The sequence below is a fragment of the Talpa occidentalis genome, unplaced genomic scaffold (assembly GCF_014898055.3).
Source record: "Talpa occidentalis isolate TD23 unplaced genomic scaffold, MPIMG_talOcc4v2.1 talOcc4.7, whole genome shotgun sequence".
Classification (NCBI taxonomy): Eukaryota; Metazoa; Chordata; class Mammalia; order Eulipotyphla; family Talpidae; genus Talpa; species Talpa occidentalis.
The window spans coordinates 126287340-126301508 of NW_023605083.1; the positions used below are offsets into that span (position 1 = coordinate 126287340).

General features: G+C 58.8%; 1 protein-coding gene across 1 annotated transcript in view; it reads right to left on the bottom strand.

Moving 5' to 3' along the window:
- Positions 1–989: 989 nt before the first annotated feature.
- The window catches only part of CACNG4 (calcium voltage-gated channel auxiliary subunit gamma 4), a 53870-nt gene continuing 40690 nt past the window's right edge, over positions 990–14169 (bottom strand). Inside the window, exons 2-4 of the mRNA XM_037494115.2 lie at positions 12050–12133; positions 7441–7581; positions 990–3229 (exon numbers count right to left, since the gene is read on the bottom strand). Coding sequence (XP_037350012.1) covers positions 2691–3229; positions 7441–7581; positions 12050–12133 — 764 coding nt within the window. The 3' untranslated portion in view covers positions 990–2690. The remainder of the gene's footprint in view (positions 3230–7440; positions 7582–12049; positions 12134–14169) is intronic.

Genomic DNA, 14169 nt, shown 5'->3' on the forward strand with positions numbered 1-14169 from the left:
GGCCTTTGGGGCTGTGGCTCTGTTTGCTGGTCCCCACCCTGCAGCTTCTGAGGCCTTGCTCGGCTGCCTGGATGCCCACGTCACGCTGGGGGTCGCCCACCCACCTCCTGGCTCGTCTGTGAAAAGGCACCTCCCAGCAGCCGACAGCCAGCCAAGCTGGGGTGCTGGGGAGCTGGCCAGTGACTCGGGTTAAAGCCGGACAAACCAGCCTTGACCAGCACAGAGCCTTCCCTCCCTCCCCTGCTGGAGGGTCCCAGCCTCCCCCAGACCAGGGACACTGTTTACCTTAAGTGTCCACAAAGACTTGAGGGGTGCTCTACTCCTCCCCCCACACCAAAAAGAGAACGTTTTAAAAATGTTTTTACTTAATTAAAAAAAGAGACAGAACTAACAACCCAAAACCAGTAGTAGATACAGAATTCACAGGTGCTTAACTGGCGAGACACACAGGGGCTGGCGGGAGAGGGTGGGGGCTAGGAGGAGGGCAAGAAGGTGGGTACAGGCCACAACATCCCCCCCTTGGGCACAAGGTCTGACAGGTAGAGGGAGGCAGCTCTGCTCCCTTCCCAAGGCAGGTGGGCCCCGCCCCCAGCTGTGATGTGGCGAGGGGGGGGGGTGTGACCCAGGGACGAGGGTCCCCAGGGGAGACGGCCGGGGGTTGGGGGGGTCTGAGGTTCTGCTCCCTGCTCTTCCGTTCTCTTGTCACTTCTTTCTACTTGTTCCTGGTCCCTAGAGTGGCCCCGTGCTCTGCCTGGGGCTGGGCAGGAGGTAGGATTCAGGGGAACTCAGCCTTCTCCATGAGTGCTGGAAACTTCTGGGGCAGCGGGTAGGGAGGTGGTTTGTGTGGGAGAGACAGCAGGCCTGCCTCGCTTCTGGAAGTAACAAGAGAGTCTCAGGGCCTTGCTGGGTCCACAGACCTCCTTTAACCAGGCAAGGTGGTGTCATGGTGGGGGTGGTGAGGGTGGTCGGGGTGGGGGGCAGGAGGGACGGGGTGGGCCCACAGCAGGCAGGCCACGAGCCCTGACACTTCAGCATTCACTGCTGCACATGCTGGGACAAACCACCACACAGAGCCCACCTCCCGGAGGACGGGGCATCGAGCAAGCACAGAGGCCCCCGCACGCCGCCCACGGCAGCTCGCTGGTCCACGGGGCCGTCAGTCGGAGGCGGAACAGGTGGACACCCCGCTCCCAGAGGAGGAGGGTGGCGATGCCTACAACCTGGATCTGAGCTCCTGGGGCTCGAGTCCGCCCTGGGCCTCAGTGAACAGGTGGCTGAGGTAAGAACTGGCCGGTCACTTCCAAGGTCAACAGCTACCGGGGTCACAGACGATTGGTTGTTCAAGATTGGATTACGAAGTCTCAAAAAGTAAGAAATGATTTCTCTTTAGAAAGCATGTGTTTTATATAAAAGAGGGGATGCTCCATCTTCAGAACCTGGACCGGCTTCCGCGTCCTCTGCTTGCTTTGGGGAGGGGCTGGAAATCGTTGGGAAAATGTCAGACCCGGAACCCACCTCCTTGGTTCCAAGAGCTGAGACTTCGCTCTCATCAGGAGGAAGAAAAAAGCTCAGCTCGGCTCTTTATCCAAACTTCCTCCGCTGAGCCCTTTCAGGTGGTGGCAGAATAAATTACAATAATAGGAGTCGGGGGAGGGTGGCTGCTACTTTTTAAGACGAGGAAATGAATGTCACTTGCTCTCCTGGCATCTATTTGCAATAAATCGTGATTAATAACCACCAAGGAAATGGGTGTTTGTTCTGTGTTTTTTTGGTCCTGTTCACTCTGGGGGCTCCCTATCTTGCACAGAAGTGTAGGCTCCTGTGGCCACAGGGGTGGGTCTGCCCCCTCCCTCCGGAGGGACAGAGGGCGCTGCTCCCCAGGTCAGTGGGAGGGACACAGTAAGAGGGGCCCTGTAGCCACCTCTCCTCTGACCCGTGGAATGTTCTGGACTCTCAAGCACAGTCAGTGTGTCCTGCCCTCTCTGTGTGAGGCAGAAACTTCCAGAAGCAAACAGGAAAGCCAGCAACAGACTCTGGCCTTTACCTCACGCCTGGGTCTGGGGGGGGGGGGGCCTCCTCCTCTGCAATTTCTCCACAGGCCTCAGTTTCCTCAGGTCCAGGGAGGTCAGCCCCAGGACAGCACAAAAACCAAAGCACCAGTTGGCCGCAGGGCTTTCTAGGTTATTTCCACAGCAGGCCACTACCAGAGAGAGAGACAGAGAGGCAGGGCGCCAACTTCGTTCCTCGCTGCTGGCTCACAGACACAGGAACCTCAGGTTAAAAAGCAGCTGACCAGTGTCCAAAGGCCCCCGTGTGACCGGGAGAGCCCTCCCGGTGGCTCAGCGCTGGCAGGGAGGGGAGGCCCTGAGCGCCCGCACTTCTGGCAAGGTTTGTTTCTGAGAGGAGATAATGGCTCTATTTTGTTTTCCCGGGCCTGCAAGGCCGTGCAGCCTCAGGAAAGCTTTTGGCCTCCTGGGAGATTTGGGAACCCAGGGGCTTGAAAACACCCTGTCAGGGGGCTAAAGTCAGCCTTCCACGTTGCTCCAAAGCAGCCCGGGACATTATGGAGCCCAGGGAGGGTTGGGTTTGGCCTCAGTCCCACTGTTGGTCCGTCTGAGGGATCGGATGCCCTGGCGTGGGATCCGGACAGGCGTTCCGGGGAGAGGCCGGCGCTGAGAGGAGGGGGCGGCTCACACGGGGGTCGTCCGCCGGTTCAGCATGCTGAGGTGCAGGCCTTCCTTCAGGTCCTGCTGGAAGAAGTCGTGCACCTGCAGGAAGCTGGCCTCCTGGTCGGGGCTGTAGCTGGCGGCGGTGGTCACCTTGAGGGGCTCCCTGGACAGCGTGTACATGGACAGCTCGCCCATGGGGATGGCCCCGGTGATCTTCAGGCCCACGGGGGACGTGTCCCTGGAGGGCGAGGCCTCGGTGGACCGGGAGCTGGAGCGCGAGCGCCGTCGCCGGTACCTGTAGCTGGGCATCCTGGCGTAGGGGGAAGACGAGGGCGCCTTGAGGAACTCCCGTTTGGTCTTAAACCTCAACTCTTTGTTTTTCTCAATGTAAATGTTCACGGCCAGGACGCCCACTGTCTCGGCCACTATGAAAGACAGGGCTCCGAAGTAAAAAGACCAGCCGTAGTTGTAGTGGTTCTTCTTGTCCTCGTCCCGCTTGTCACTGGGGTCCCCCGTGTTGCTGGAGATGTAAACGATGATGCCGATGATGTTGCTGAGGCCTGGGGGGAGCGGGAGAGACGCAGAGGTAAGACGCGCAGCAGGCAGCCCGGGATGGCCCAGGCCACCCCCGCTGTGGGGCTTCATTTATCCTGATGGCTGGTTTTTATTTTCAGTTATTAATTTTGGGTGGGTCATCAAAATGTCAAGTTCAAAAAAGGCATGTAGGGCCTCCCCAGTGGCGCAGCGGGTTGAGCACCACGCTGTGAAGCTGTCTGCAGCCTCTGCAACGCGGGTTCGATTCCCGGCCGGCCAGGGAGAAACCCACACGGCGCGGCAGACCCCTCCTGCCTCGCCTGCTGCTCCCCTCAGCAGTGTCTTAGGTCCGTCTGCCTGTTCTGTTTCCCGCACTCTCTCTGGTGAATTCTCTCACCCCCCAACACCTCTGATTGTACCCCAGTTCTTTTATAAAAAAATAAATCAAAAGGCATGTAATGAAACAGTCACTCTCCTGAAGGCGGCTTTCAATGCCTTCATTCTTATATCCTCCCAGTCTCTCTCTTATTTATTTATTATTGTTTTTTAATTTTTGAGTAGAAGAACTGGGGTGCAGGCCAGAGGTGCGGGGGTTAAGAGGACTCACCAGAGACAGAGTGGGAAGCAGAACAGGCGGATCTACTGAAATACACTGCTGAGGGGAGCAGCGGGGAGACAGGAGAGGTCTGCTGTGCCATGTGGGTAGCTCCCTGGCCGGGGATTGAACTCAGGCCGCATCGGTGATAGCACTGAGATTTAACCCTGAGGCCACCAGGGAGGCCCTCTCTCTTTTTAAAAAAATTCATTTAATTTTTACTTATTTTGAGTAATATCTGGACACCCCCGTCAGGTATCGTGGCCATAGTGCCTCTCTCACACACCCACACACGCACACAGGGTGTCCAGCTTTTCCTTGCACAGTGCTCGTGGGCCTCTCCCCTTCCCACATGACAGTGCAGCAGACACGGCTCCACACCAGGCCGCCAAGGGCTGTGCCTGTCTCTCTTGGTTCGCGGCTCAGGGCACCCCCTTCCCGCCACGGCCACAAGCCCCTCTATCCAGGCTTTGCAGCACAACATGCAGGGGCTCCCAGAGCTGCTGCCACGGTGTCCTGCATGCACGTGGGCACAACCATGGGATGCAACCCTTAAAGGGAACTGCTGCCTCATCAGGTACATGCATCAGAAAGTTAAATTTTGGAATCATTTTAGATTTACCAAAAAGTCACAAAAATAGTAGAGAGAATTCCCATGTGCTCACCTGGCTCCCCTTCAAGTGGCCCGACTGGGAGCAGGGTGTTACTCTTAACTCTTAACATCCCACACCAGGATGTTACTCTTAACTATACCCCAGCCCGTCTTTGGCTTCACTGGGGTCTCCCCTAAATCCTTTTTCCACGCAGGATCCAGCCAGGGCATCACACTGCATTTAGTGCTTTAAATTTGGAGTCCCCGGTGGCCCAGGGGTTAAGCACAGGACTTTGAAGCAATCCGCAGCCTCTGCAGCCTGAGTTTGATCCCTGGCCAAGGAGCTACCCACATGGCACAGCAGACCTCTCCTGACACCTTGCTGCTCCCCTCAGCATTGTATTTCAGTGGATTCACCTGTTCTGTTTCCTACTCTGTCTCTGGTGAGTCCTCCCCCTCCCACACCTCTGGCCTGGACCCCAGTTCTTGTATGCATAAATAAATAAATCTTAAAAAATATAAGTTTGGAGTCCCATCCAGGCGCCCTGGGTCCCTGGAGGCGCAGGATGTCCCCGTGCTGCCGTGGCTAGTGTAACCACTTTTCTGGTCCTTGCCAGTTCACAGGTGGAGACATAGTCCCTGTGGGGTTTGTTTGTTCTCTCTTCTCGTAAGTGAATGAGCAGAGCCAAACTGCCTGGGTTGGAACTACCAACTCTCAGCTGTGGAATTTGGGGCGAATTGCTCCCTGTGCCTCTGTACCCTCAGGTAGGTACACTCCAAACAGGGCAGGTGGAGGATTAAGCGAGCTAATGTGTACAAAGACCTTCACGGTGCTGGGGCGCAGAGTGTGCTCCAGTTCTGCGACCTGCGCTGAGTCACTGTGCTGTGTCCTGCTGTCTGCACACAGGTGCTGTCCATCCTCCTACTGCAGCGCGGTTGGGTGGGAAGACTTTCTGCTATCATGGAAACCAGAGGCTCTGCCCCCAGCAAACCCGTTCTGGGTTTTGGCTCCATGTCCCTTCTGCGGTGTTCCAGAAGATTCCTCACCAACACAGCTTTTCCCTCTGACAGTCTGGTTCCTTTCTGCCTCCTTATCTCTCTTGTTCCCACTCTCCTGCCTCCCTGGCTGTGTCCTCCTTCCTCATCCCGTATTCAGCACAGCGCTCCGCAAACCACCTCCCCGTGAATTATATTTTCCCTGAGAAGTCGCGGCTCCTACTTCTGACTCCCCAGCCCCCCACCGTGCCCGTCTGGGCTGATCATTTCCCACCTAGACGTCTTCATGGGTCCGTCTCACTTCCGCTGGGGCTGCAGCTCCTGGACCCAGGCCTCCCTGTGAGTTGTGAGCTGGCCCTGCCACCTCGTAGGCCTCTAAGGTCCACGGGCCGGGAAGTAAATGGGAACAAGGGGACGTCCTCGCTGGTCCTTGCTGCCCCGCCCTCTTCCTGGCTGGACCCATTTTCCCTGGCTGAGCATCTCCTGGCCCAGGCTCCACAGCCCTGGGGGGGACCTGGAGCATCGGGATCTGCCTTTGAAGCAGTTCCTCCTGGGGGAATGGGCAGCTGCAGGGGTGCCCAGCTTTGCGGGCTGACAGCCCTGGTGCAAGCCCTGTCTTCGCCCCCTTGTGCCCTCAGGGGAGTCAGTGGATTTGTGCTTCTTCATCAGGAGACCCTCAACACAGGTGTCTCCCACCACACGCGCACACACGTGCGTGCACACTCACACACACACAGGCACAGACTTCTGACACATATTTACCCCCCTCAGATACCCGAGCACACACGCCGCCCCACGTTTACTGCCTTGGAGGAAAGCAACAGCAAATACTGAGCCGGTGTGGAAAAAGAGCGCAAGAACTGGAAGCAGGAGGGCCCCGCGCCAAGAATCTGGCTGGGAGATTTGGAGCCAGTCACTAATTGCCTTGGCCCTCAGCCCCGGGCTGTAAACAGAAGTTGTCTCCCCTCGCCAAGAGGCGGCGTGAGGAGGAGACCGGGTGGGACTGAGGAAGGCCGAAGGGTGGCGGCCCCTCCCCACCCAGCTAAGGAGGCAGGACCGCCACGGCCGGGCCCTGGGGGCCCCAGGGTCCGCCACCCGCACCAGGGACAGTCTGGGATTCTGAGGCCCAACCCAGTGCGGAGGGGCCAGGCCCAGCAGGGGCTCAGCCGCCTCCCCCAGCGGCTCCCCCTCCCACTCAGGTGGGAGAAAGAGGCTTTGAGAGCGAAGCGCTGTTTCAGAGCAGAGCCGGGGCGTGACCAGAACTCAGGAAAGAACTGCTGCTGTTCATGTACCGGCACAAGGCCTGAGAAGTCAGGCAGCCCCTGTTTCTCCTGACAGGGACCCCGGCTGCACCTCTATCTGAACCCCAAGGGTGCTGCTTGGAGCCATGAGGAGGCGCCGTGAGAGTCACCCACAGCCCGGGTTTCCCCTTGGGCTGGGCTCGAGGAGTGAGCGCTGCGCCCTCAGGGTCAGGACTGTGGGCAGCAGTGGACACTCACTCAGGGCCCTGTGGGTTTTTCACCCCCGCAGCCCACAGCGGGGGTGGGGGGGTGTCTGTGGTCTCTCAGCCAGGAGGGTTGGGCAGAGGCCTGGGGAGCATCACCTCCTCCCCCGAGCCCCTGCTCGCTCCGCCCCGGGCACGCGGCTTCTCCGCTGCTTCTGGACTCGGCCCCCGCCCCGGGTTCTCCTGGCTGCCTCTCTTGGCTCCTGAGTCCCCTGGGCATCTCCCGGACCCCCAACTCGGCCAGGCTCCCCTGTGATAACAGCGCCGCCCCTTCATGGCACTGGCGCTCCGGGACTTCCTGTGTTTCCTAAGGAGGTGAAGTCACGGGACACAACACGAGCCTTGAATGCACAATTCAGAGGTGCCCGGGACATTCCCCACATTGCACGATCGCCACCTCCACCCAGTCCCAGGACACTCTCATCACACCCCAAGGGGACCCCCACCCGAGAAGCAGTTCTCCCCACTCCTGGCACACCTGGACTTTCGGGGCTAATCACACTGGGTGAAAGGATGGCTGCCCCCCCCCCCGGACGCAGTCGCCCCTCACCTGCAGCCACGAAGAGGATGCCGGCGCTGAGCACGATGTTGTTCTTGCGGCTGTAGAACCTCCCGGCCGCGATGCAGAGCCCGCCGAGCAGGAGCAGGATGGTGCTGAGGATGGGGAAGACGCTGGAGGCGCGGACGACGCCTGGCCGGGCAGGAGACAGAGCAAAGAGGGCATGAGGCCGGCCGCCCCCGGGCAGGGGTGTGGACACTGGCCAGGAGCCTGAAGCTCGAGGCCCTTCCCCCAGGGAAGATTCTTTTCAGACCCAGAAGACGCGGGCAGGTGGGGTGTCAGGGTGCCAGGTGCAAGTGACAGCCCAGGCTGCTGGCTGCTCTCCTGTAACTCCGAGAGACCCGGGGCCCCATCTCAGCTCTTCTTGGGTGTGGGTCCCGCTGTGCCAGCCGGGAGGGAGGAGAGGGTCCCTCTGTAGCACCAGGGAGGGCACCATACCATGAAAACCCGAGATGGCCCCCCATTTGAGGACACCTCCCAGCCCACTGGGCCCTTCCTGGACGTGGGCGGCTGGAAGACTTGCCGGGCCGGGCCGTGGGGCCGGGAGCCGCAGCTCTGAGGGTGGTTGAGGTGGTCGGCAGGTGGGGCTTGTGGGGTGACAGCCCAGCTGCTCTGTGACACGCCGGTTGTGTGGCCTGGGTCAAGCCACGTCACCTCTTTAAAACTCAGTTTCCCCAACTGTGGAGCCCACTTGCGGGTGGACCCACACCGTCCAGGGTTGGTTTTGTGGGTGTAAGGGACTGAGCACAGGCCGGCAATAGCACGCGCCTCCCAAGTGACAACCTTTCTCTCTGTTGTCATTATCATCTCCAGGTGACAGATGAGGACTCGGACCTCAGGACCTCCCGAGGGCACAGAAGAGGAGGGATGGGCTGGGTGGGAAGGGCACATAGGGCCGTCGTGGGAACAGAGTTAGGTTTGCACCCCTGCTCTGCCGCAGACCGCTGTGACGGCCAGGGCAGCTGACTCCTGACCCCCCTAGTCCATTTATAACCTGGGGCTAGTACTAACACCTACCTGGAGGGGATCAACTGTGGCCCCCACAAATTATGTCCTAACTGCTGGCACCTGTCAAGGTGATCTTATTTGGGGGAAAAGTCTTTGCAGATGTGACGAGGTTAAGGATCTCCAGATGACACCACCCTAGGCCAGGGTGGGCCCTAAACCCAATGGCAAGTGTCCTTATAAGGAAAGGAAAGGTGCAGGCAGAGAGGAGACCCGCAGGGGTGAGCCTGGTGGGGACTGGCTACAGCCGGGCAGGCCCCAGTCAGGGTGGGTGGAGCCGTCAGCAGCTGGAAGAGGCAGGAAAGTTCCCCGTGCCTTCAAGGGAGCAAGGCCTGCCAACGCCTGCTGCGAGACTTCTGGGGCCAGGCTGAGATGCATTTCTGTTGCTTAAAGCCACCAAGTCCACAGCGATCTGTTTTGGTGGAAACCCAATCATCCCCCAGGAGGGTGGTTGCAAGAACGGGATGGAAGGAGGCACATGAAGCATTTAGTGGGGGCTCAGGGGAGGCGGGTCCCGCTGTTTTAGTGCGGGAGAAAGGGAAGGGGACATAAGGTGGGGGCGCCTGTGGCCTCCTGGCCCAGTGGAAACCCTACCCTTGCTGGCCCCGGCAGGGCACAGTGGGGCGGGGAAGTCTGGCAGGAGCCAACCTTCTGGGCCAGCTGAGCGGGCCTGGGCCCCCAGCCTCTGAAGGCAGCGTTTGTCTCCTGTTTTGTAAGCCCCCCAGTGTGTGCCCGGCTCCACAGAGAGGGGATTGTGTGGTGGCATTAAATGAAGCTCTTCTCTCCAGCTCCCCCTGCCCCCCGCCCCCCAACTTCTTGCAGTCTTGGCTCTGAGGCATTTTCCCCGTGGCTCTTGGAATGTGCCTGAGCTGTGCCGGCCAGAAAAGTGGGGATCAGCTCCTCTTTGAGGCCCTCATTCTGCAGATGGGTCAGAGGGGCCAGAGAGAAGGAAGCTTGTGCCTCACCTGAGGTTAGGCCTGGCTCCGAGCCATCTGTCCTGCCCAGGTAAGTCAGGTGAGCACCTGTCCTTTGCCAGTGAGCTCATCTGGCATGCCGGACGTGCGGCTGGGCTGCTGTGGATGGTGGGCACTTGGGCCCTCGCACAGACTGAGGGGCAAGTGGGGTCCATGTTCCTGTGGCCAAATCAAGCCCCTGTGTGGCCTGAGTGTGCCTGGAGGTCAGCTACCTAATTGGAAATACAGAGCCTGGGAAAGGGGTGTCAGGCCCAGGGCGAGGTGGACAGGAATGCCTGGGGCCAGCGCGCCTGGTGGGAGAGAGACAGGCAAAGTGTGGGGGTGGCCTCCCAGGCGGTGGTGTCATCAGAGGCTGGAGGTTGTCAGGAGGCCCTGGACAGCAACACAGTTCATCACAAGCCTGGTTTCTCTGGGAGGTTTCCGGATGCTCCCCTGGGGTGCTGGCTTTGTTTGTAATTATTGAAGGATGAGAAGCAGAGTCTTGGACCTGCTGGGGCTGGTGTCCGAGCCTGGGGGCTGACTGCCACAGTCCTCCTTCTGTGGAACCTTCTGAGACCTTCTCCGATATAGCCCCTTCTTCGGCACATCCCCTTCTCCATTAGAACATCAGCACCAGGAGGGCAGAGCTCTGGTTTGTTTACTGAGGCTTCCCCGGTGCCTAATACGGTGCCTGGCAGATAGCAGGCCCACAATGACGTTGTTAAATGGTGAATGACTTCTCAAGAGCCATCATCTCCTGCAAATGTCAGCCTCAGAGTTCTCTCTCCTCCACTTTGACATATTGGGGGGATCAATAGTTGGGATAGAGCCCAGGGAAAGGACAACTGAGAATCAGGGTGGCTTGGGAAATGTGGGCCAGAGGGTCATGGTGACCATGACCTTTGCCCTGGGAGACTGGAGCATGGAATCCTCGGGCTATGGGAGCGCAGGTGATCAGCTCTTCCTCTGGCTTCCTTCCTGTGGGCTATGGATGCAGCTGCGTCCTTTCACAAAGCTGAAGCACCGACCAGGTGGCCCTGCCTCAGGGGTCTCCTTCTCCAGGTTTCCATTCCTGACTCCCTCCCCTGTCAGGCCCAGGAGTGTAAGGGCTCCCGCTGTTGCTAGTGTCTGCGTGCTCACTGTCCTTGCAATGTTCCCTCCCCTGATTACCTTGTAAACAGTCCTTTACAAAATACCCTTCATTTGACCCTAGGGGGCATTTCTGCTAGGCCCCCAGGAAGCCACATCAGCTGACCTCAGAGCTGAGGCAAGAGAGGTCCACCCAGAAAGACACTGCAGAGTTCTGGAGACCATGAGGGGGTCAGGGCCGAGGAGTGAACAGGAACAGCCAGGGCTAGTGCCATCCAGCTGGGCTGAGCACCAGGGTGGCCATGGATGGCTGTGCAGGCCCTGTGCTGAAAAACTCCAAGGCTGTCGTTCTCACCCCAGTCTATGTAAGTGGCACCCCTCAAGATGAGCAGTGTGCAACCTGAATAACCGTCTGTTGCCATCCTAGGGAATATTATCTGTTCGCTTGAGTCTGGTTCCCAGAAGCAGAAAGGACAGGCAGGAGGCAGAGGTGTGGGGTGAGGAAGGAGGAAGGGGTGGCAGTTCTGCCCAAATTATTTCAGATTCTGGGCCTGGCCAGAGCAGCCTGACACTGCCGCAGGCTCCATGGGCACCACACACTGTTTTGTTTCACTAGATGACTCAGAATCAAAATCCTTTCTCTTAGAGGGGAAAAAAAAAAGATGAAAAAAAAATAAACCAACGATCCATGAGCAGGTGCAGAGTGAATTGTGCTCCCTCTGAGGACGCTGGTATCGATTCTCCACAAATGAAGCCGGCCGAGCCCCTGGGGGCGCTGCTGTGAGCAGCTCTGCGTGTGTCTCGGCTAATGCGAAAAGGGAAAAGACTTCAAAATGGTGCTGTTTTTTCCATTTCCAGGCTCCTTCCGGGCTGTGGCTCCATCCATCATCCCAGGGAGGTATTCGCAGGCCCGGGGATGAAATCTGGATTTAGGGCATGGGCCTGGGTTTGGGGGTTCAGTATGTGCTGTGACTTCCGGGCTCCAGTCTGGGAGTCCAGACACAAGGCCCCGGCAGAGGCATGGGCAGGGACTCCAGGGCTGCGCATGGGAGAAGCAGGGGCACCCAGTGGCTGCTGGAAACAAGCCCACATCTCAGAGGCTGTCCCTGCCACCTTCCTCGCCTTCCCCCGCAGGCTGCCTGGCACCCCACAGGCTGTCTCAGCGTGTGACTTCATCTGATTTTTCATGAATAGAATTCTGAGTGTGTGGGGAGAGCTAGCACTGGCAGGGCAAGAAACTTGGGGTGCCACAGCCCCCCAGGATGCTCAGCCTGGGCCAGCCCATCAGCTGTTCCGAAACCAGCCAAGCCCTCTCCCCAGACCTCAGCCTCCCTGTGGCCTCAGTCTCCCCTACCAGCCAAGACACTCCTCTGGGTACCCGGCTGCGTTGGCCCCCAACTCCATCTGCTGAGTGAATGATTTCTGATCCAGAAGAGGAGCATCAAGAGCACCCAGAGCAAAGCCCCTCTCCTCTCCCATGGGGCCGTCTTGCTTCCAGCCGCCTCCCGCACCCCCTCCACACACAAAGGAAGTCAGGGACGCTTGACACTCACGAAGGAGATACTCGGAGCTGTCGTGGTCGTAATCATTGTCCTCTGGGAAGTGATTGATCCGGAAGCAGTGCCCTTTATAGATCCCTGGAGGGAGCAAGAGGAAAGAGTCCCGTCACTGTCCCATGGGCCCAGGCAGCGTCTGTTCATTCATTCGGGACCTGCTGACTGCGCATGCATGGGCGGGGGGGGGGGGGGGGCCCTGCCAGGTCTGAGGGGCAGGGGGAGGGGGGGAGATGGCCCTGGTCTGCTGGAGGGAGCGCTCGCACAGACAGGGGCCCCGTGAGAGGAGCACCCCAAAGGCCACACCATCTATCGCTATGCACGGTCAAGAGGCGTCAAGCAGGACCATCCTGGACAAGCAGGGGCTGTGGGCCCCCTACCCAACAGGCTGCTGGGAAGGCGGAGGGGCCTTCTAGGCAGAGGAGGAAGCTGAGAAAGGGCAGGGCTGGGTGGGAGGCTGGCAAGTTTGGGGAGCAGTGGGGAGTTTGGTGTGGATGGAGCTCGGCAGAACCTGGGCGGCAGAGGCTGGGGGTGGGTGGGGACGGCGGGGCCGTGGGCCAGACGTGTCGGGATGAAATCTGCCATCTTCACTGTCCTTGCTCCCTCCAACTCACAGCCATGTCGGAGCCTTCTTAAGACACACGCTGGCTCTGCACACAGTTACGCACAGGATTCCACCCCCCTCATTCAGTGGGATAAAGGAAAAGAGTATACAACAAGTGAAACTTCCAGAAAGGCCAGGACGCAGCTCCTGCCTGGCTTCCCTGCCCGCTCTGAGAAGTTAGGACGAGCAGAAGGCAGGACCCTCTGTGCAGTCATCACAACTCGCCTCCAAGGCCCCTGGCTGGAACTGTGGCCAACTGGGGCCACCCCTTGTCCTGCAAATGTCCTGCTGGCTCCCCACAGCCCAGCCTGACACCCTGGTCAGAACCACAGTGTGGGGAGCAGCGCCTGGGTTGGACCAGCCTCCTCTCGGTCGTCCAGGTGGGGAGGTCTCAGACAAGATCAGGGCACACTGCCCTTTCTCTGGAGGCTACGAAGCTTTCTCCTCCGTGGGGCTCCTTAGCTGTCCTGCCAAAGAACTGGGGTACTTGGTAAGGACCCCTCTTCTTCCCAACCTTGACAGCCTGGTGGGTGGGCTGAGCTTGGGAGGGGTGGAAGGAGATAGAGGGGGTGTCTCAGGGAGTCTTGGAGGGGGATACTTCCACAGTGTCCTCGTGCGGGCCGAGCTCCTCAATCTCCTCACCTGCAGAATGGGGGTCCCACAGGCCTTATCTCCCAGGGATGGGTCCCTGCTCATGGACCCAGAGATCACCCCCCCTCCACTCCAGGGGTCCCTGCTCTTTCCTGAGTAGCTGGGAGGCGGTGGGGAACCACAAATGCTGTGAGGACATCGTGCCAGAACGGGGTGGGGGGGGGCGGGGGACAGTCCCCCTGCCCCCTCACTCCAGGCTCCCACACCCCAGATTCAGAATGCTCTTGGCGATCCAGAACAAGTATTTTTCCAGACATGGGTGGGCGAGGCAGAGTTCTCTGCCATTTGCTTTTGTTCTTTTACGGGTCTAAACACAGTCGCCCAGTCACACATGCTTGTTGGAACAAGTCAAACATTAAGAGGTTGAAGAAGGAAAAATAAAGACCATCTCTCCAGACTCACTTTCCAGAGGTCAACAGTTTGCTGTGAATCTTCCTGCACCTTCCTCTGTGGGTACCCCGACCCCAGCATGAGCGGCCCCCCATTTTTTTAAACTAAACTTTTAGGGCGCGAACTGTAGGTCTGCATGCCGCTATGTGAAATCACAGAGTGACGCCTGACCCTTCGCCCAGGGGCCCCAAGGGTAATGTCTCACAACACTAGAGAATGTCACAAGCAGGATGCTGCCTCTTGAGTCAGGATGAGGCTCCCCCAGCTCAGGAGCCCCCTTTCGAGCTACATCCACCGCCCTCCTGCACCCGGCCCCCCTCTGACCCACGGCAACCACGGAGATGCTCTCTGTTGGTATATTTTTGTGATCTTAAGAACATTCTATACATGGATCATACAGACTTGCCCTTGTGGGATTGGTTTATTTCACTCAGCATCAATCTCCCGATTCGTGCAGGTCGTTGTAGGTTTCAAT